The 23,129-nt window shown below is 35.5% G+C and overlaps 1 protein-coding gene and 1 non-coding gene across 2 annotated transcripts; both read right to left on the reverse strand.

The window, feature by feature from the left end:
* Nucleotides 1–1,506: 1,506 nt before the first annotated feature.
* On the reverse strand, nucleotides 1,507–7,819 carry LOC107630167 (putative protein phosphatase 2C 6). Its single transcript, XM_021118698.2, has 4 exons — nucleotides 6,996–7,819; nucleotides 3,744–4,031; nucleotides 3,309–3,414; nucleotides 1,507–2,264 (listed from the first exon to the last, which is right to left on the reverse strand). Exons 1-4 carry the CDS (start codon nucleotides 7,455–7,457, stop codon nucleotides 1,924–1,926), a joined length of 1,197 nt encoding a protein of 398 aa, XP_020974357.1. The 5' UTR covers nucleotides 7,458–7,819; the 3' UTR covers nucleotides 1,507–1,923.
* A 15,202-nt stretch (nucleotides 7,820–23,021) lies between these two features.
* On the reverse strand, nucleotides 23,022–23,129 carry LOC148570299 (small nucleolar RNA R71). Its single transcript, XR_015907985.1, has one exon. It is a non-coding gene; the product is annotated as a small nucleolar RNA R71 (small nucleolar RNA).

Below are 23,129 nucleotides of genomic sequence, written 5' to 3' on the forward strand. Positions count from 1 at the left end.
AGTGTTTGTATTTATCAAAAACTATTTTTAGTTTGATTTTAGCAAACGTAGATATTGTAATTTTTAAAAAAATTGACTTTTAAAAGATAGTTTTCATAAACTACTTTCGAAAAGTAAAAATTTTACCAAACCAAATCTAAATTACGTTATCGTGATGCATATTACTATATTACTAAGAGTTACAATTTTGTGGGACAAAAATAAAAAGTTTTATGTGGAATAATTAAATTGGTATTAAATAATCTATATGTAAAACAAAGTTGAATGTGGTTTCCAATTTTATTCTAGTTTGGTAAATAGTTTTTTTCAAGATGCTTGCATTACAATTGAATACTTTTTAATAATATAATCGGTTTATCTAATTTAGAAAGAGTAAATTTTTATCATGGTCTTTAAGATTTACGAGATTATCCAATTTAATCATCAAAATTTTAATTTTATTTTAATGGTCTTTTAAATTGAACTCCAATCACTATAGTAATTCTTAACATCTTTTTCGATAATGACTCGGCTATATTAGTGCTGACATGGCTATCGTTTGCCATGCTAGAGCATGCAACGGCTAGCTTAAAATTATAATTTGTATTCGATTTGGTTCTTCCTTCTCTTTTTAACTCTAGCAATATTTATCTCCTCCCAATGTGAACATTAACTTCTGGTTCTCCTTATTCTTCTTCCTCACTGCTTGCTATTTAGTGGCTACTAGACGAGAACTCTAATCCCTTTTTTATACCATCTTTATCAACTATATGTCACTATTAATTCACTTCTGTTCTATTTAAAAAATAGAGCCTATATCCCAACATTTCAGAAAAAAAACCCTAGCAACTACAGCAACGAAAAAAATAAATATATCCAACAACATTCGCACTATAATTATAACGAAAAATCATCACCTCATTGTACAATTTTTTTTTCAAAAAAAAAAATACATACCTTCACTATGAACGATAATGGCGAAACTGCTAGCGTCCACGAGAGGATGAAATGATCTAACACAATCCGTCGATGTAAGTGAGGTGGTCACAAAGTAAAAAACTCCAAAATCCTAACCTTAGAGCGGCTCAATTGATAAAGAAAAGTAGAAGACGAAGAGTGAAAGTGATGAAGATGGACGAGTGTTTGTGTTTGAACACATAGTTTTTGAGCATGAGTTAATACCACACGATGTCATTTTGGTATACTCCAGTGTTACATATGATAGCCACGTCATTACCGACACTTGAATCATCATCGGAAAAATGCCTAAGAACCTATAGTGTCTAGAGCTCAATCTAAAAAGCTACCATGGTAAAATTGGAACATCAAATATCAAATTGGATAATTTTATAAATTTTAGAGACCATATGGAGATTAAGTGAATAAACCTTCAATACAAATGCGTGTAGTACGCAAGTTGTTAATTTATCTTAAAATAAGATGATTATTTATGTGAAAATAATAGTTAAGCATCATTAGATGATTCAATATGATTAACTGAGTTATTTAACATAATACATATCAACATTTAAAGTAAAGCACATATTTTTTCGTGTATCCGCCTAAAATAATACATTCTCCTCTTTTTACAGCATTATGCACCGAAATTAACTCGAATACATTTTTTGGCATGGGTAAAATGGAACATTTTCTACTGCAATATTCTCTTAAGGACCAAATCGATAAATAAATAGAAAAAAAAAAAAAACTGAGTATCGATCTATATTTTCCTTATAACAAGCTTGCTTTAGATAGTTATCACCTGTCACAAAGCAGATTCTTTCTGCCAGTTAATTCTGTGCTGCTTGGTTAGGAGAAACAAAGCTCAAGTGCTACCAACTAGCAATAAGTACCAATGGGTGTCATCATTTGTTTTGTTCTTAGATCAACTGTAAAGAACTTCATGATCCTCATGTCTTAGACCCTCTTCAAGGTTCAAAATGATTATAGGTAGTTGGCTTCTCGGGCAACTAAAGGAGGCCTTGGTTGACGTTTTCTCTTCGATTTCAGATCAACTACTATGATTGAAATGTTATCCTTACTATTTCTAGCATAAGCAATCTCAGTCAGGCTATTGGCAACAACTTGTGCCGGAGATATTTCCTCCAGAGACAGGGACCTTCGTCGCCTTCTTAGAATATGCCGCGCAACTTCACCAACCTCTTCATTCGTCATGACATCCCAGAGTCCATCACTTGCCAATATTAAGCACTCATCCTCCTCACTTCTTGCTGTAAAGGTTATCTCAGGCACTGGAATGATCCATGGCCTCAAGTACCTATCACCTGAAACATAATTGTTAACTAGGTAAATACAAGACGACCAGTAGCCATGGACCTTTTGTTCCAAGAAGTCCAATTCCTAATAATTCAACTTACGTTTTTTCCTATCTCTTTTCCTGTTCTGAACCATAATTCGACTTGCCATCTTAGTTTGAACTAGATGGCAGATGCTACACATGATGGTTAAATGAAAACTCTGGAAAAGTCACTTGCATGCCATCTAAGTTTTAGGCAGCAAATGGTTCTAGCAACAACAAACTAGTAATACTCTCTTGCATCAGATAATTAGGTACAACAGTAAAGTACGCTAAGTACCAGAGGAGAAATTAGCTTTCTACCTTTACCAAAAACCTTGCAAAACTCAATAGATTATTGATAACTGCCTATGCTCATTATTTCCCGAGTGATTGTGGACAGGCTGTTATGATCAAAATCAGTGTGTATAAAAATTTATTGAACGACTACAGCACGAAGGAAGCTTGCAAACATATGAAAAGAACTTCTGGAAATCAATTAACAATAAAAAATGACAAATATAAAAAACAACTTGAGTTGCGAATCAAATTGCTATATATAACGTGCTTAGTTCTGTTGGCCTGTTCTCTCATCAATCATAACACGCTGAACCATAGTCATTAAAGTTAATGTACTACTAAGAAAATATTCGATACATTATTCTGATAATCTGATCCTCCTATGTGACTTCCATTAATCCATGGACCATGGTCATAGTCCCGCTCTCAAAATGGAATTTCTATACGTACATTTCTTTTCTTTCAATTACTTTTTATGCTGACACCAAAATGGGGTTTACCAGTACATATAAGTATGTAGATTTATCCTAGAGAATTTATAGGATCAAAACCATTTTGAAACTACAAAATATTGAAATTGAAGGTTGTGCTGTTTTTCTTTTTGTTTATTAGCCAATGACAGAAAATGGGTCACGTTTTATTGAAAGAAACTTTAATGCCTTAATCGTTCAAAAGAAGAAAATCTCAAGAATCCTTAGCCTAAGACGATATATATGTAGATAAATCAAGGTACCTATAGCCCTGGACATGGCAAGAACACCAAACACCCTAGCTCCATTCCAGTTTATGACTTTTCCTCCTCCTCCTTCAATTCTCAAGAGTTCATCTTGTCTATCAGGCTGTACAAGCAAGGACAATGGTATCTTAACTTGTCAATGAAACGAAAGATAACTCATATAACTTATGAAATATAAAAATGATTGGAATATATATGGCTCCAGTTAGGTACCAAAATTGACTTCATTTTATTTTTTATTTTATATTTTTCCTTTTCATTTAGTCACGCCTTCTCAAGCATTTTCGACAGGCCTAAAAGGTTAATAGATTTACCTTGTATCCATGCCGCATGAAAAACAAAGATAGCTTTGATTTGATAAAATGACAGTACATAACAAGAATTAATCGCATATGAACAAAAAAAGTGGTAAAAATGGGTTGTGATAAAGACCTTCTGATCGACAGTGAGTGGGATTGTTTGAGCCCTGCGGCAAAGAACGACCCTTGAATCGCCGCAGTTGGATGTAATAATTTGGCAACCAGACAGAACCACCACAGAGGCTGTAGATCCTACCATTTCAGGTGCAACTTCATCTGATGATATCTCATTGTCAGTCCTTTCAAAACCGTTAGAAAATACGGCCTCCCACCTTCTTTGCCATTCACTATAACTCTCTATTTGCCGCTCCCATTCCTCTGCTATCACATCGTGCATCCGATTTGCACAAAATTTAGCCACCTACCAATGAAGTACAACAGTTAGGAAGGGTTTAATTTTCTTAGGACATGTAGTACTGGACAAATGCATTCGAGTAAAACTATATATATATATATATCAAAGAGTAGTTCAGAGAAAAGTTATTGGCCACCACAAGAAAGCATGCATAATGTAGGTTAGCCATCTATATATGGTTGACCTCCACCACCTCGGATTTTGGACAGGTTTATTGTATTACTCTTCCCTTGTACTGGGGGAAGCTAAGGAGGACGTATCAGTGGCCCTTCTTAATCCATACATAGTTCTGTTAAATGAATACTCTGAAATAAAGGGTAAAAGTAATGCTCAATCCAAAGCTATCATCATATTAGCCGGGAATTATCACATATTCATATTGAATACTGAAACATTAAGTTGGATCGTACTTAAATTACTATTTACTTTGTTGCATATACTATGCTTTTATTTATATAAAGTATTACTTTAATTTATATTATTCAACTAAGCACAGTCCATCTAACTTATTAGAAGGATAATTTATCTGATATTGAGAAGCTTCTGTCTGATCTGTGAGCCAATCTTTCATATTTTTCATCGAGAATATTCACACAATTAATTTTCGTACGAATTATCTATATTATTTTAATATTATATTTAGGTTAAACATAATTTAAATTTAATTTCACACATAAAATTAATTTTTAGTTGGCCAGAAAATATTTCTGGAGAAGGAAGGAACTCATTCAAACAAGTCTCAAAAAATAATATCATATTTAAATTTAATTTAATCATGAAATGCAATATTTGGCCAAATTTTTATTTGACTAATACTAATAAAATTTTTTATTTTTTTAATGAGTAGTGCTAGGGAGCCAATGGCCTAAGTGTACAATGTGTACAATGGACTAAATCTTTGGTTTATGAATCAAATGAACATCACCTATGGACTAAATCTTTGGTTTATGAATCAAATGAACATCACCTATACTATGCAGAATAACCATCCGGATACCAGGGATAACCATCTGGATACCAGGAATAATAAACATCTAATTTTGGGTTCACCAAGGTTTGAACTCTTGACTTTCCGGATCTAGAACTCTTATACCATGTCCTGAAACCACTCATCCCAAAAACGTAACCTGCCAGGACAATGTAACACTAATAATAATATCTCTAATACTTTCTAAACCTTCATTGTACACATTGTATGCTTAGGTCATTGGCTCCCTATACTTTCTCTTTTTTAATTTCTCATGCGTAATTATGTTATATTGTTATGCCGGTGTAGTGCTCTCATGTGAAACGTGTTTCTTATTTTCCAAAACGGAGCAGATTAAGAAGGGCCAGGGCCACATCATCAGTGAGCCCTCGGCAGCACCTTATAATATTCCAAAACGGATGCAAAGGCAAAGGTAAAGCCAATTTCCCATTCACAAATCAATGGAATGAAGCATTCATCCCTTTTTCCTCTTTCAACAAAAGGCTCATCCTTCCGTTCGAATTCCCATCCACGCGGTCATACACTAATTATTAACACTTGTCAATATATGCTTTAACAAAGGAATACATATCTGCTTGCTTTTCCAGGTTCTACTCCCTCCATACGAAAAGCAGAGAATCAAAGTGCTCTTTTTGGCAATCCACAAATGCGAGAGTGACCAAAACGACCCGAGGAACCAGCAACGCTAATAAACTTGCACATCCAATGATTACTAGCTTGTATCAAATCCCGAGAATTAGCACAATTAGCATGATGGTAGTTGCTTCGATTATTATTATTATTAAAATGAAATGGCAATTAGACTCAAAAATTTTGATTTAGAATGAATTAATCTTTAAAAAAATATCAATTAAATTTTTTAAGATAATAAATAATAGATATGTATATCTTTCTATTAATAGATATTACAAAACGTCAAAATAATACAAAATTATCCATATATTTTATTAATAGATATTACAAAACGTCAAAACGATACAAAATTATCCATATATTTTGTTATTGATGTGTGTCGTGTTGTTATACATAAACACAAAAATAATATAGTTTTTGACAATAAAATATTTATTATCTTTTGAATTTTTATATAATCTTTATTAACTGTTTTCTATATATAACAAATCTTATTAAAACAGATAAAATTTTACTCCAAAAATTATAATTTACATAATAATTTTTTATAAATAAATGTCATAATAATTAACAGTATATATAAATACAGTTGTTAGGTTTTATATGATAAATTAATATTAGAAGAATATAATATATTCACTCTTTACTATTTTAGAGAATCAAATTAATATTTTTTTAGAAATTAATTAATCCGAAATTAAAATATTAAGAGCCGTCATCAACACTTTACTGTGATTATTATTTACTCTTATTATTATTAAGCATCAATCAATATTCGTATTTAATTTTTAAGAGCCACGTGTATGAAGCAAATTTGATAACGTGTGAGAGATTAGGCATATAACCTTGAAATGGAAAATAAAATAAAATCACTGGTAGTAGTATCTGCTTATCTGGCCCTCCCCTTCAATGGCAAAAAAGGCATACCCCAATCACTCTTACGCGTGTCACACGACAAGGAGACGCACTCCAATTTTCTTTTTCTCTCTCTCTATGGACCACTCTCCCCATAACACGTGCCCATCATGAGAGCAACCCGGCCACCAACCACATTCCCATCCGACCTTTAAGTAAACGATCAACCACACTATTTATTTATCCAAAATTACTAATAATAGAATAGAATAGTATTATATTTTTTCAAAATAAATAAATAAACATTTTTCTATTTTTATATTACGGAAAATGCCACACACTCTACATTTCCATGCCTGGTCATGGTCACCACAGCCAGGACAGATCTTTGTTTATTTTTATTATGAAACTTTCAAATATATATTTCCAACTTTAAAAAAAATCTTGCAAAATTTAAATGCGAAATACTAAAATATATGCGGAAGAAGGTATACCTGAGAGCCACCGTGACCGTCGTACACTCCGAAGAAATGAAGGGGAGAGATCTCGCCGGAGGATTGGGAGCCAGGGGCCGTACAACCGCCGACGTGGTGGCACGCGCGGGACATGAATCCAGGAATAACGGCAATCGTGTCTTCCATCTCCTTCCTTCTCCCAATCACCGAAGTGTGCCCCCAACTCACTCCCTTGTTCTTCCTCCCCACGCATTTATCCCTGACCGCTGCCGCTACCACAACCTCCACGTCACTCGACACAGTCCGCCTGAGCAGAGGAGGCAAGAGTATGACGTCGGCGGGAGGAATCTCCCCGGAGCCACTGCTGATGGAGGAAATGTCGCCGGAGCTGGTGTTACTGCCGCGGAAGTCGTCGAAGCTGAGGATTGAGGAAATGCCGGAGCTGGAACTGGTGGCGGACAACTCGGAGTCGTGTCGCTGGAGCTGCTCTTCCTCGTCCATGATGCAACGACAATGAGAGAGGGCGGAACGGAAGATAATTGAGGTGATAAAAGAAGAGGAAAGGACAGGTAAAAAAGTGACACGTGTAAGAGAAATATAAGTTTTGTTGATGGCACACGCATCTGCTGTGACTTTCGGGGGTTGGAGTGGGAAAATGAAAACGAAAAGGAGAGGTTAAACCAAAAAAATGGAGAGGAATGACTTCTATGTAGTCGTACTCACCTGTCTTATGCTGCGCCTACACCTGTCCCCATTCTGATCTCAACTCGACACGCATCTTTACGTTTCACTTTCCGACGCTCTAGCTAGTACCTCCCATAATAATTCCCTCGGTTTTTATTCTCTAGGGCACTCCTACCTTTTGAAGTATGCACCGTCCACCCATAGTGTGCCAGATCCCACACCCTGCTCACTGTTTTACCTCTTATTGGACCGTCTAGAATCCGTGACGTAGTAAAGGTTTGTAGAGAATTTTGGTCTCTCTGCCTGTGACGTTTGAGGAACCTATGTACGTAAGCAGCCGTCCGTACGTCGTCTTTTTATTTATTTTTCGAAAAGATATTTAAGATATAATAAAAGTCAGTCTAAACCAAAGATGTCAGAATTCAACGGATAAGGTTATTAGATCATTTATTCAACTGATTCAACTGATTAATTCGATTTTATGTAAATAAAAAATAAAATATAATTAAAAATTTAAAATTAAAATTTAAAAAATATATTTTTATTAACATTTTAAAAATATTTAATCATTCTAAAATAATATGAAACAGAAATAATAAATATTTTGTTAATTTTATTTTATTATAAATATTTTTATTTTGTTTTATATTAAAATAATTATTATTTTTAAATTTCAATAATTTATTAATTAGTTTATATCTATTATACTATTATATGCTACAAGTATTTATTGAAAAATAACATTAATAGATATTATATAATTATAAAAAAATAAGTGAGTTTATAATTATTGTCAAATAAAATATAATTAATTTAAGAATGAATGAGTTTATAACTAAAATTAAAATAAATTAAATAAAAATAAATTATTTGCTGAAATATATATATATATATATATATATATATATTAATTTGCATATATATTAATAACAAGTTTAATTGTCTAATGGTTGTGAGTATCATTTTGAAACTCAAGTGGTTCGGTCGAACCGATCTTATTGAATTTGACCAATTCACTCTAGAGTTGACCAATTTGCATTAGTTCGTTGCCTTATGCGGTCAGATTATCAGACCAGACCGGTTTAAGATCCAGTGCATTGGTTTTTCGGTTAAACTAATCGGTCTGATCCGATTTTAATAACAATGGTCTAAAGAAAAAGAGTAGGAGGAGGAATAACAAGAGGAAGGGGATGCAAAGGAGGAAGAAGATGAAGAAGAAGAAGACAAAGAGGAAGACGAAGATGATTTTGTGATTTGTGTTTTATTCGAGACAAGAAAGCTCATTGTTCACAGTGAAGACTGGTTAAAATTTTTACATCCAACATGTTTTAAAAAGTTTTATGACATAGTGACTTTTTACCATTGCATAAGCCCGTTTTAGGGTCTATATTTCTCGGTAGCATCAAAGGTGTACTTTTTTTTTTTACTTTTAATACATGAGATGGCAATCCGCCTATGAAAATTGAATTAAGATATTATCGTTGATATAAATTATTAGTATCTCCTTTTACTTCATCAAATGATACTAAATTTTGTTCTTCTCTTAAAAATGAGTTGATAATTATATCATTAAGTTGTTGCACATCATGATTTTGAGGTGTTAATATTATCCTTTCTATCATGTAAGAAGTGTTCCACCTATAAGATTGTAAGTTTGAAAACATTTCTTCTATTAACTTGTGTAATGTTGTTTCTACCATTTGCTTGTATCCATACCAATTCTTCATGTATGGTTGACTCAATTCCATCACCAATGTGCATAAGATACTTGGCAAAATCATGATCATTAGAAGATCGCATATTTCGTCACAAGCGGAGAATTTGAGTGGAAGTCCATAAATGAGACTTAACTATAGAAACTGAAATCATCTGTGACTTACTACCTTTCGGTACGACAGGCAGTACTTAGCATAAATCTCCTCCTATCACCATCACTTTACTTTCAAATAGCATATCATTTGTTAATATGTCTCTCAAAATGCAGTATAATGATTCTAAATATTCTTTATTTATTATTGGTGCTTCATCCCAAATTATTACTGTTGTTTGTCTAATTAGCTTTGCAAGATCAAATTATTTGCTAATGTTGCAAATGGAGGATGGTTCTGCATTAATTAGGATCTTAAACCTAGAATGAGCTGTTTGAATTCTAGACAATAATGTTGTAGCTATTCCTGATGATGCAGTACCAAGAAAATATGACCTTTATTTTTCAATTCTATAATTATAGTTTCTGTAAATAAATGTTTTGCTTGCTCTCCTCGGTCCATCAACAAAAAACACTCTATTTTTTCTTCGATCAATTGTATTCGTAATGCACTTGGAAGTTTTAGATTAGTCATTGTTCAATATTTTTATAAAATACAGGACTTCTCGAGGTACTTCAATGGACAATTTTTTTTTGGATAACTTTGGTATCAAGTTATCATTGTCATTTTTAGAAGTTAGAGCTGGCAAATCATATTGTGCAATTTGTTTTTCGTATTAAAGGAGGATGTCATTTAAATTCCTGAGTAGCTGATTTGTTAACCCTAAGGCTACTGTAATGTTGATTGACGGATAATAATCCACCATATTTTGAAAAAATTAATCCCACAGACTTCTTACATTTGTAGGCTCACAAAATTCTAACATGGTTGCAAATAACTTTCATAAAGCACATGACAATCGTAAAATAGATGCATCAATCCAATGCGCACGGATGCTACTATCACTCTCTAACAATTCTTGATGTTGAGCAAATTGCTTGAAGGACGAATATTGAACACCATTCACTGTTAGCAAGTCATCCCAACTGGTTAGTCCTCTAGCATTAAATAAGAGAATATACAAATAGAATTTTTCTCCTTCTAAAGGTGATATAGTATAAATTTGACCAATGAATCTCTTCTGTGTCTTGTGCCGATGCCATTCCTTTTTCTTGTTGTGCCAAGTATAATATTCTAGGCTTTTTCTGCACAAAAGATGCCTAGATTGTTGGCTTCCTCTCGATTTAAGAAAAAGAATTCAGTGAGTATTATTCTAGACAAATAATTATCGTTAAGTATTTTAGGAATATTAATTATCTATACATATTGTTGTGAAAGTCGCCCTACTTGCAATATATAGTAGAATGATCATTGGGCATATCTACAAATTTTTAGAATTTTAGAAAAATGCTGGATATATAATACTAATGCATTGGCAAATTTTCTAGAAAGCTATACTACATAGGAACTAAGGGGTTGTACTTGGAGCATATAGTTATAACATGTTTGATAGGATATTTTGCTTTCACTTTGACATCGAGTATTGATATTTCACTCATGGATTCCAAATAAAAAAAAAAAGAGGATATTGAAGAGGATCATAATAGCCAACAAACTCCTAAATCCTTCTCAGGCTACTAACATGGGTTTGCAACCTTAATATATCGTCTGTAAACCATTGTTTCAACGTTATCACCAACAATTATAGCTGCTACCTGTAAAGTAGTTGAAAGACTATATTGTGGCTAATTAGCAGGTTGCCCTCTAATGACCAAACTACACTCATGTGTATCTGGCCATTATGCAAGCTGGCAAAACACATAGAGAGAAGGATTATATCGGTATAGTAATTGTTGTAACTTGAGAACCAATATTTCATGTAATTGCGTGTTCTCCAGCACCTTATTCTGTAACTTGTGCTTGGTATCATATATGTACAATTATAAAATGCGTGATCGCGTGCGCCCTGGTCTGGATAAAATTCTTGTATACTGTGATATATTGATCATTGAGCACAAAATGTATATATACCACAAATTGTTGTAGCCAATTGTTTGTCTATGTGCACACCACATAAAGTGAAAGAAAATACATGAATGTAACCACGAATATGTTTTCGAAAATAGTTTCTTTCTGCAGAGGAGTCTAAGAAGATTTCAAGTAATTCTTAGGAGCATTTACTCGGGAAAAAGAAACTGTTCTCCTATTACAGCACATCTTGAATGTTTCATGGTGATATAGACGTGTATTACAGTGGTCACATATTCTTAGAATAGGTAGTGAAATTTAAAGTGTTATTGCATCTTCTCAAAAATTTCGAACACAAATATGGAATATTTGTTCACATTTGTAATAGAAAATAGATAATAATAAATTTTTTAATAATTTAAAAATATTGCTTTGTTGAATATAAATGTAAAGAATAACTCTCCAATTATAGTGGTAAAAAAAAGTCACTATCAATAATATTGTAAAATATTTAATTTCTTTGAAAATACGTTTTTTTTTCTAAATTTTGTTACACTTTGTAATATTGTGATGTTTTTTATTTTATTTAATTTAAGTTTTTTATTCAAAAATCCTTAACAACCTTATAATAAAATATTATTTTGTTCTTTATAAATACTCCTTTTGTGTTTTTTTAATTCTTTTATTGTTTTAATTATATGAAGAAGAAATTTTATTGTGTATTTAAATTTTTTTATTTTTTTGTCTACAAAAATCTTTTGTTTATTTAATTATTTTATTGCTATAGATGAAAAAAAATTTATGATAAAAAAAATTTTGGGAGTCAATAATTTTTAGTATTTTTTATTATTGTTTGACCCGCACAAATGCTAAATTATTTTTAACAATTAAATTTTATTAATTTATATGTGTAAATTCTAAAAAATGTGAGTGCAAACTATATTGATTTATATGTACAAAATTCTGATAAATATAGGTGCAAATTATATTTTTCTTATATGTAAAATGTTTATAATAAATATGGGTGCAAATTATTAATGGCGAAATACTGGCAAAAAATAATAACATTTATTGATTTCATAGTATTGCTCGGTTGATTTTTTTTATAAGAATATTATATGTGTGTTATGCGGTGATATGGATGTCGGTTGTGTTATACATTAATGTGGCAGCTTCTTTTTTTTTTTAATTTGTAAAGAAAAAAATCGGACCGTCTGATTCTTTTGTCATTGAAGATGGATACAAATCGAACCGTCCGATTTATTTGGAAGAATAAAATTTCAAGTTCTGTAGTACTCAAATTAGTAGGTCTAATTTTAGTGTTTAAAATTTTTTTATTTCGACGATCAAATTGGACCGTCAAATTTGTAATATTAAAAAAATTTAAATGCTAAATTGCAAATCGTCCCAACCGATTTGTATGGTTATATACTTATATAGACTCCACCCTAACCCACTTGGTAGAATTCTCTTTTTCTTCTTCTTCATCTTCTCTTAACTCTTGAGAACTTTCTTCCTCTTGTCATATTCTCTTTAGAACTTTTCCACGTCGTGTCATATCGTGTCTCATGTTCATATTAGTGTCTGTGTATCTTTTCGAGTGCGTTATAATTTAAAGAAATTAGTTTCTTTATTAAGAAAATATTTTTTATATTAATATTGCATTACCATTTTTGTGGAAATTCCATATTTCTTTTTTATGACTTCTTATTAGGATTGCCCAAGCTAGTAAACAAATTTTATAATCTATAGAATCGGGATGAATGCGATGATTTCATGAAAATTAAATAAAGAAACATTATTCAAAAAATAAATGTTATCAACAATTCATTAAGCATAAAAGACGAAAGGTTCCTTGTACAATTATATTGCTTATTATTATAACACAGATTTTTGCCACATCTTTGGACAGCTAGCTCAAACTTTTTCTTTTCGGATACGAGGACAACTCTTAAAATTCTAATGGGGCATTCATCCATTGACGATTCAACAAGCTAATCTAATCAGAAGCCACATTAAGCAATTGACGGTGAAGATTCTAAGATCCCTCAATTTTAGACTTCTTCTACACGTATCATGCACCTCCTTTTTTAGTCTTTCACGATTAAATATTATCGTCGGCTCGTCGCTCAAGTAAGAACATTGCTACGTATATGACAAGGACGAAGCCTTCATTTTAAAAAGGACGAATCCAATACAAAAACTCTAGTATTACATGTTAATATGTTATATATTGGGATGGATATATATCTGTTCGGATAAAAGAGATAACTGATGAAGCGATTAAGGTCATAACTAACTTCACGAGACAACTGTCGATACCACAACGGTTATGTCATCGAATCCTATAATTGCCGAATCTTAACAATAATGTACTACAGTAAGTATTAAATGTCGAAAAAATGGTAATCTTACAAGGCAAAAGCTAAAAGAGAAAAGCTATCAATAGATAAACACACGAGAAATTTATTTTACTACCTATTACCCTAGCATCAGAGTGTTTTGCAAGTTGCTCTCTTAGAGTTAATCCTGGATTAGCAAGAATCATGGCCAAACGGTAAATTTACTCTACAGTTAATCTAGAAACTCCATTGAAAAGCCAACAACGAGAGGACGGACACGAGACTGATGTCATATCAAGTCAAGAAGAAGTTCCTCCCGGTTATGAAAATCATGAACCCATCAACCCAGAAACCCATCATTTCGCTGGCCTTGGAGATGATTATCACCATGCTATATAAGAAATGCGACATAGGGTGCAGGAATTGGAGCGTTACCAATTAGAGCTTCAACGACAGTTGGCTGACCGTTCCTTATCCAGGCGTTCCCGTTCCTAGAGTCGTCCAGCCAGGGAACGGGAAAAGCCCTGTCCCAGAAATCCAGAACAAAGGCGGGACCATTGGAGAATTTCACCTTCTCCTTCACGTCGTAGAGATGACAGGAACTCACCCCGACGTAGAATCGCGTTATGCCCAGTCTAAAAGGAGGAGGACTCCGCAAAGGAGTCCAACTCCTAAAAGGCACAAGGAATCCCGAGAGCACGTCATAATGGAGCAGACTTTGTTTGCTTCTCACATTCTTCAAGTACGATTACCAAAGCATTTTGACAAGGCAACGGACTTGAACTATGATGAGAAGACGGATCCTCAAGAACATATTGGCGCCTTTGAAGCCAGGATGAATTTGGAAGGAGTTGACCTTTTCGATAACCTTGTTAGAACCTACCATGGTATGGTTCAATACACTACCTACTGGGTCGATCTTCTCCTTCATTGATATCAAGGTCAAGTTTTTAGCTCACTTTACTACCAGAAGAACTTAGGCAAAGTACCCAATCTCCTTATTGGGAGTAGAACAAAGGGTAGGCGAGAGTATCTGAGATTACCTTGATCAATTCAATAAAGCACTCTTGGAGGTGAACACTCGAACCCCAAAAGTCGTATGCTTATGCCTAATTGCTGGGTTGCTGGAAGGAGACTTCCGTAGGCACTGGACTTCCAAGAATGTAAAATCCATGGAAGAAATCCACCAGATCGCCCTGGAATACATGCGAGATAAGGATGTCTCAAAGGTAGTTTCTACCAAAAGGAAGAATCTAACACCATCTCCTCAGAAAGCCGGAAACTCGGGACAGAATTCAAAATTCCTAGGCCCTCGAGATGGAAAGTTTGCTTCTTACACTCCTTTGGTGGCCTCACTTACCGAGATTTATCAGTAAGTTTCTCATCGAGACATATTACCAAAAGCAAGACAAATTCGGCCTAGAGCCTCATTAAACAAGTCCTAGTATTGTGACTATCACAAGTCCCATGGTCACAAGAGTGAGAACTGCATCGATTTGAAAGATGCCTTAGAGCAAGCAAACCAAGATGGAAAACTTCCTGAATTCGTCCAACACGTACAACCACCAACAACATAACGAGGACGAAGATTAGAAAACAAGAAACCCAAGGAGCTCCAGGCCTTCAAAGAGTATAGAAGACACGACTCAAGTTATGGTCAATGTGGTGGTTGGGAGGAATGGATTACTGAGATCCAACAATGTTGTTAAAAGGGATGTTAAACCCGCGGCCTCTGAAATTCTCAAAGTAACCATTATCCTGGCAGTCCAGTTCACAACGGAAGATTTTCAGATCGCCACATCAGATGAAGATGAACTCTTGGTTATCATGGCCAGGTTAGGTAATAGCATTGTGAAGAGGATCCTCGTCGACACCGGCGCGGACTCGAACTTTCTCGTAGAAATGCATTCGATGCTCTAGGGTTAAAGGATCAACATTTGAAACCCCATATCCTGGGATTTGTTGGTCTGGGAGATCACTATATCAAACCTGATGGGGCTGTGGACCTCCTCTTCACTATACGGGAAGGTATGAACATAAGGGCATCACAGGCCGAGTTCGATGTCCTTCAAGATTCTACAGCCTATAATGTAATTCTGGGAAGGAAGACACTCAATGATCTGTGCACATTCATCTCGACCATGTTTTTGGTCATGAAGTTCCTGGCAGCAGAAAACCAGGTTGCAACAATTTGGGAAGATCGGTGTCTGCAGGAAAATGCAATAAAGCTAGTTTTACACTCCGAGATAAGGACAAAGAGTCCACCGGGGTCTTCCTTGTTGACTTAGACTCTCGAATTTAAGAAAATCCAAGGCCAAAACTTAACGGAGACATGAAAAATTCCAGATTGGGGACAAGTCAGAGAAATATACCATGATAAAAAAAGAACTGCCTTACCCCTTGAAATCGGAGCTTCATAATTTCTTGAGAGGTAACATAGATCTATTTGCTTGAGAACCTACCGATATGCTTAGAATAGACCCTGCATTCATGTCCCATCAATTGGCTATTAATCTTGACTTCAAATCGGTTGCGTAGTGGTGCACGAAATTGTGATCATCAATGGCGCCATCAACATGGTACGCTCAATTGCAATCTCAACTCTTTATCACAACTTCGCACAACTAACCAGCAAGTGCACTGGGTCGTCCAAGTAATAAACCTTACGCGAGTAAGGGTCGATCCCACGGAGATTGTTGGTATGAAGCAAGCTATGGTCATCTTGTAAATCTCAGTCAGGCGGACTCAAATGGTTATGGAGGATAACATAAAATATAAATATAAAATAAGGATAGAGATACTTATGTAATTCATTGGTGAGAATTTCAGATAAGCGTATGGAGATGCTTTGTCCCTTCCGTCTCTCTGCTTTCCTACTGTCTTCATCCAATCCTTCTTACTCCTTTCCATGGTAAGCTGTATGTTGGGCATCACCGTTGTCAATGGTTACAGTCCCGTCCTCTCAGTGAAAATGTTCAACGCGCTCTGTCACAACACGGCTATTCATCTGTCGGTTCTCGATCATGTCGGAATAGAATCCAGTGATTCTTTTGCGTCTGTCACTAACGCCCCACAATCGCGAGTTTGAAGCTCGTCACAGTCATTCAATCCTTGAATCCTACTCAGAATACCACAGACAAGGTTTAGACCTTCCGGATTCTCTTGAATGCCGCCATCAATTCTAGCTTATACCACGAAGATTCCGATTAAAGAATCCAAGAGATAAACACTCAAGCCTTGTTTGCATGTAGAACGGAAGTGGTTGTCAGGCACGCGTTCATAAGTGAGAATGATGATGAGCGTCACATAATCATCACATTCATCATGTTCTTGGGTGCGAATGAATATCTTAGAACAAGAATAAGCTGAATTGAATAGAAGAACAATAGTAATTGCATTAATACTCGAGGTACAGCAGAGCTCCACACCTTAATCTATGGTGTGTAGAAACTCCACCGTTGAAAATACATAAGAACAAGGTCTAGGCATGGCCGAATGGCCAGCCTCCCATAATCTAAAACTAGACGTCCAAAGATGATCCCAAGATCTAAAGTGATCAAAAGATGTCTAATACAATAGCAAAAGGTCCTATTTGTAGAGAACTAGTAGCTTAGGGTTTACAAAGATGAGTAAATGACATAAAAATCCACTTTCGGGCCCACTTGGTGTGTGCTTGGGCTGAGCATTGAAGCTTTCATGTGTAGAGACTTTTCTTGGAGTTAAACGCCAGTTTTTGTGCCAGTTTGGGCGTTTAACTCCCATTCTTGTGCCAGTTCCGGCGTTTAACGCCAGAATTCTTGAGCTGACTTGGAACGCCTGTTTGAGCCATCAAATCTCGAGCAAAGTATAGATTATTATACATTGATGGAAAGCTCAGGATGTCTACTTTCCAACACAATTGAGAGCGCGCTAATTGGTCTTCTGTAGCTCCAGAAAATCCACTTTGAGTGCAGGGAGGTCAGAATCCAACAGCATCTGCAGTCCTTTTAGCCTCTGAATCAGATTTTTGCTCAGGTCCCTCAATTTCAGCTAGAAAATACCTGAAATCACAGAAAAACACACAAACTCATAGTAAAGTTCAGAAAAGTTAATTTTAAATAAAAAACTAATAAAAATATAATAAAAACTAACTAAAACATACTAAAAACAATGCCAAAAAGCGTATAAATTATCCGCTCATCACAACACCAAACTTAAATTGTTGCTTGTCCCCAAGCAAATGAAAATCAAATAAGATAAAAAGAAGATAATATGCAATGAATTCCAAAAACATCTATGAAGATCAGTATTAATTAGATGAGCGGGGCTTTTAGCTTTTTGCCTCTGAACAGTTTTGGCATCTCACTTTATCCTTTGAAATTCAGAATGATTGGCTTCTATAGGAACTCAGAATCCAGATAGTGTTATTGATTCTCCTAGTTAAGTATGATGATTCTTGAACACAGCTACTTTATGAGTCTTGGCCGTGGCCCAAAGCACTCTGTCTTCCAGTATTACCACCGGATACATATATGCCACAGACACATAACTGGGTGAACCTTTTCAGATTGTAACTCAGCTTTGCTAGAGTCCCCAATTAGAGGTGTCCAGGGTTCTTAAGCACACTCTTTTTGCCTTGGATCACAACTTTATTTTTACCCTTACCTTTTGGTTTAAAGGGCTATTGGCTTTTTCTGCTTGCTTTCTCTCTCTCTCTCTCTCTCTCTTTTTTTTTTTGAATTCACTGCTTTTTCTTGTTTCAAGAATCATTTTTATGATTTTTCAGATCCCCAGTAACATGTCTCCTTTTTCATCATTCTTTCAAGAGCCAGCATTCATGAACAACAAATTCAAAAGACATATGCACTGTTCAAGCATACATTCAGAAGTCAAAGTATTGCCACCACATCAAAACAATTAACCTGTTATAAAATTTGAAATTCATGCAATTCTTCTCTTTTTCAATTAAGAACATTTTTCATTTAAGAAAGGTGATGGATTCATAGGACATTCATAACTTTAAGGCATAGACACTAAGACACTAATGATCATAAGACACAAACATAGATAAACATAAAGCATAGTTTTCGAAAAACAGAAAAATAAAGAACAATGAGATTAAAGAACGGGTCCACCTTAGTGATGGTGGCTTGTTCTTCCTCTTGAAGATCTTATGGAGTGCTTGAGCTCCTCAATGTCTCTTCCTTGCCTTTGTTGCTCCTCTCTCATGATTCTTTGATCTTCTCTAATTTCATGGAGGAGGATAGAATGTTCTTGGTGCTCCACCCTTAGTTGTCCCATGTTGGAACTCAATTCTCCTAGGGAGGTGTTGATTTGCTCCCAATAGTTTTGTGGAGGAAAGTACATCCCTTGAGGTATCTTAGGGATTTTATGATGAGGAATTTCCTCATGTCCATGAGTGGGATCTCTTGTTTGCTCCATCCTTTTCTTAGTGATGGGCTTGTCCTCATCAATGAGGATGTCTCCCTCTATGTTAACTCCAACTGAATTACAGAGGTGACCAATGAAATGAGGAAAGGCTAACCTTGCCAAGGTAGAGGACTTATCCGCCACCTTATAAAGTTCTTGGGATATAACCTCATGAACTTCTACTTCCTCTCCAATCATGATGCTACGAATCATGATAGCCCGGTCTATAGTAGCTTCGGACCGGTTGCTAGTGGGAATGATTGAGCGTTGGATAAACTCCAACCATCCCCTAGCCACGGGCTTGAGGTCATGCCTTCTCAGTTGAACTGGCTTCCCTCTTGAATCTCTCTTCCATTGAGCGCCCTCTTCACAAATGTTTATGAGGACTTGGTCCAACCTTTGATCAAAGTTGACCCTTCTAGTGTAAGGGTGTTCATCTCCTTGCATCATAGGCAAGTTGAATGCCAACCTTACATTTTCCGGACTAAAATCTAAGCATTTCCCCCGAACCATTGTAAGCCAATTCTTTGGGTCCGGGTTCTGATGAGCGGATAATTTGTACGCTTTTTGGCATTGTTTTTAGTATATTTTTAGTAGATTTAGTTAGTTTTTAGTATATTTTTATTAGTTTTTAGTTAAAATTCACTTTTCTGGACTTTACTATGAGTTTGTGTATTTTTCTGTGATTTCAGGTATTTTCTGGCTGAAATTGAGGGATCTGAGCAAAAATCTGATTCAAGAGACTAAAAGGACTGCAGATGCTGTTGGATTCTGACCTCCCTGCACTCGAAGTAGATTTTCTGGAGCTACAGAAGCCCAATTGGCGCGCTCTCAACGGCGTTGGAAAGTAGACATCCTGGGCTTTCCAGCAATGTATAATAGTCCATACTTTGCCCGAGATTTGATGGCCCAAACCAGCGTTCCAAATCAGCTCAAAACTGCCCGGCGTTAAACGCCGGAACTGGCACAAGAATGGGAGTTAAATGCCCAAACTGGCACAAAAGCTGGCGTTTAACTCCAAGAAGAGTCTCTACACGAAAATGCTTCAATGCTCAGCCCAAGCACACACCAAGTGGGCCCGGAAGTGGATTTTTATGTCATTTACTCACCTTTGTAATTCTTATGCTACTAGTTCCCTATAAGTAGGACCTTTTACTATTGTATTTTACATCTTGAGATCTTTGAATCTTTTGATCACTGAGGGGCTGGCCTCACGGCCATGCCTAGACCTTATTCTTATGTATTTTCAACGGTGGAGTTTCTACACACCATAGATTAAGGTGTGGAGCTCTGCTGTACCTCGAGTATTAATGCAATTACTATTGTTCTTCTATTCAATTCAGCTTGTTCTTGTTCTAAGATATTCATTTGTACCCAAGAACTTGATGAATATGATGGTTATGTGACGTTCATCATCATTCTCACTTATGAACGCGTGACTGACAACCACTTCCGTTCTACAAGCAAACAAGGCTCTAATGTTTATCTCTTGGATTCTTTAACCGGAATCTTCGTGGTATAAGCTAGAATTGATGGCGGCATTCAAGAGAATCCGGAAGGTCTAAACCTTGTCTGTGGTATTCTGAGTAGGATTCAGTGATTGAATTACTGTGACGAGCTTCAAACTCGCGATTGTGGGGCGTTAGTGACAGACGCAAAAGAATCACTGGATTCTATTCCGACATGATCGAGAACCGACAGCTGAATAGCCGTGCCGTGACAGGGTGCGTTGAATATTTTCACTGAGAGGACGGGACTGTAGCCACTGACAACGGTGATGCCCAACATACAGCTTGCCATGGAAGGGAGTAAGAAGGATTGGATGAAGACAGTAAGAAAGCAGAGAGACGGAAGGGACAAAGCATCTCCATACGCTTGTCTGAAATTCTCACCTGTGAATTGCATAAGTATCTCTATCTTTATCTTTATGTTTTATTCATAAATCATTCATAACCATTTGAGTCTGCCTGACTGAGATTTACAAGATGACCATAGCTTGCTTCATACCAACAATCTCCGTGGGATCGACCCTTACTCGCGTAAGGTTTATTACTTGGACGACCCAGTGCACTTGCTGGTTAGTTGTGCGAATTTGTGATGCCATGGTATTGAGCACCAAGTCTTTGGAGCCATTACTAGGGATTATTTGAAGTAGTGAAGAAAAGAGATCACAATTTTGTGCACCAAGTTTTTGGCACTGTTGTCGGGAATTGTTGAGTTTGGACAACTGACGGCTCATCTTGTTGCTTAGATTAGGCATTTTTCTTCAGAGTTCTTAAGAATGAATTCTAGTGTTTCAAGGTGATGTTTTTATCATCACCAAGGCTGATTGATTATCATCAATTTAGCTCTTGAATGCAATGTCCTGCTGAAGCTTGACTAGCCATGTTTAATTCCTTTAGACTAAAGCTTTAGACTAACATTGCATGATTCCTGGAATTCTCATTAAGAATTTTAATACCTTTATTTTCTTTTCCACTTAATTTTCGAAAAATCCAAAAAAAAAAATTTATAAAATCATAAAAAACCAAAAATATTTTATGTTTCTTGTTTGAGTCCAGTGTCTTATTTTAAGTTTGGTGTATTGCATGCATTGTTTATTTGATCTTGGTTCCATTTTCAAGTCAATAATACAGAGAGCTGAAGATTCAGTACATGCAGCAGAGGAATTACATAGAAAAAGCTGGGCGTTCAAAACGCCCAGTGAAGAAGGAAAACTGGCGTTTAAACGCCAGCCAGGATACCTGGCTGGGCGTTTAACGCCCAAAAAGGTAGCATTTTGGGCGTTAAACGCCAGAATGGATACCATTCTGGGCGTTTAACGCCAGGATGGAACAAGAGAGAAGATTTTGTTTTTAATGCAAATTTTTTTTCAAGTTTTCAAATTTTTTTTTTCAAAATCAAATCTTTCTCAAATCAAATCTTTTCAATCATATCTTTTCAAAATCAATTTCTTTCCATTTTTAAAGATACTTACTAACAATTAATGATTTGATTCAACATTCCAAGTGTGTTGCCTTTTCTGTTGAGAGAGGTTTAATGTTTGAATCATATCTTTTCTTGTTAGCCAAGTCATTAATTTTTAAAATCACATCTTTTTCAAAATAAGTTTTCAATCATATCTTCTTCAAAATCTTTTTCAAAATGATTTTAAAATCTTTTTAATTAATTTTCGAAAAACTCTTCCTCTCTTCTCACATCCTTCTATTTATGGAGTACCACTCCTCCTCAATGCACAATTCGAACTCTATCTCACTAAGTTCGAATTCTTCTACCTCTTTGTTCTATTTTTCTGTTCCTCTGACACCTCAAGGAATCTCTATACTGTGACATAGAGGATTTCACATTTTCTTGTTCTCTTCTCTTTCATATGAGCAGGAGCAAAGACAAAGGCATTCTTGTTGAAGCTGACCCTGAACCTGAAAGGACCTTGAAGCGAAAGCTAAGAGAAGCTAAAGCACAACTCTCTGTAGAGGACCTAACAGAATTCTTCAAGGAAGAAGAACCTATGGCAGCCGAAAATAACAACAATGCCAACAATGCAAGGAAGGTGCTTGGTGACTTTACTACACCTACTCCCGACTTCTATGGGAGAAGCATCTCTATCCCTGCCATTTGGAGCAAACAACTTTGAGCTTAAGCCTCAATTAGTTTCTCTAATGCAACAGAATTGCAAGTTCCATGGACTTCCACTGGAAGATCCTCATCAGTTTTTAGCTGAATTCTTGCAAATCTGTGACACTGTCAAGACCAATGGGGTTAACCCCGAGGTCTACAGACTTATGCTATTCCCTTTTGCTGTAAAAGACAGAGCTAGGATATGGTTGGACTCACAACCTAAAGAAAGCCTGAACTCTTGGGAAAAGCTAGTCAATGCCTTATTGGCAAAGTTCTTTCCACCTCAAAAATTGAGTAAGCTTAGAGTGGAAGTTCAAACCTTCAGACAGAAGGAAGGTGAATCCCTCTATGAAGCTTGGGAAAGATACAAACAATTGATCAGAAAATGTCCTTCTGACATGCTT

The sequence above is a fragment of the Arachis ipaensis genome, chromosome B3 (genome assembly GCF_059453495.1).
Source record: "Arachis ipaensis isolate K30076 ecotype BB chromosome B3, ASM5945349v1, whole genome shotgun sequence".
Lineage (NCBI taxonomy): Eukaryota > Viridiplantae > Streptophyta > Magnoliopsida > Fabales > Fabaceae > Arachis > Arachis ipaensis.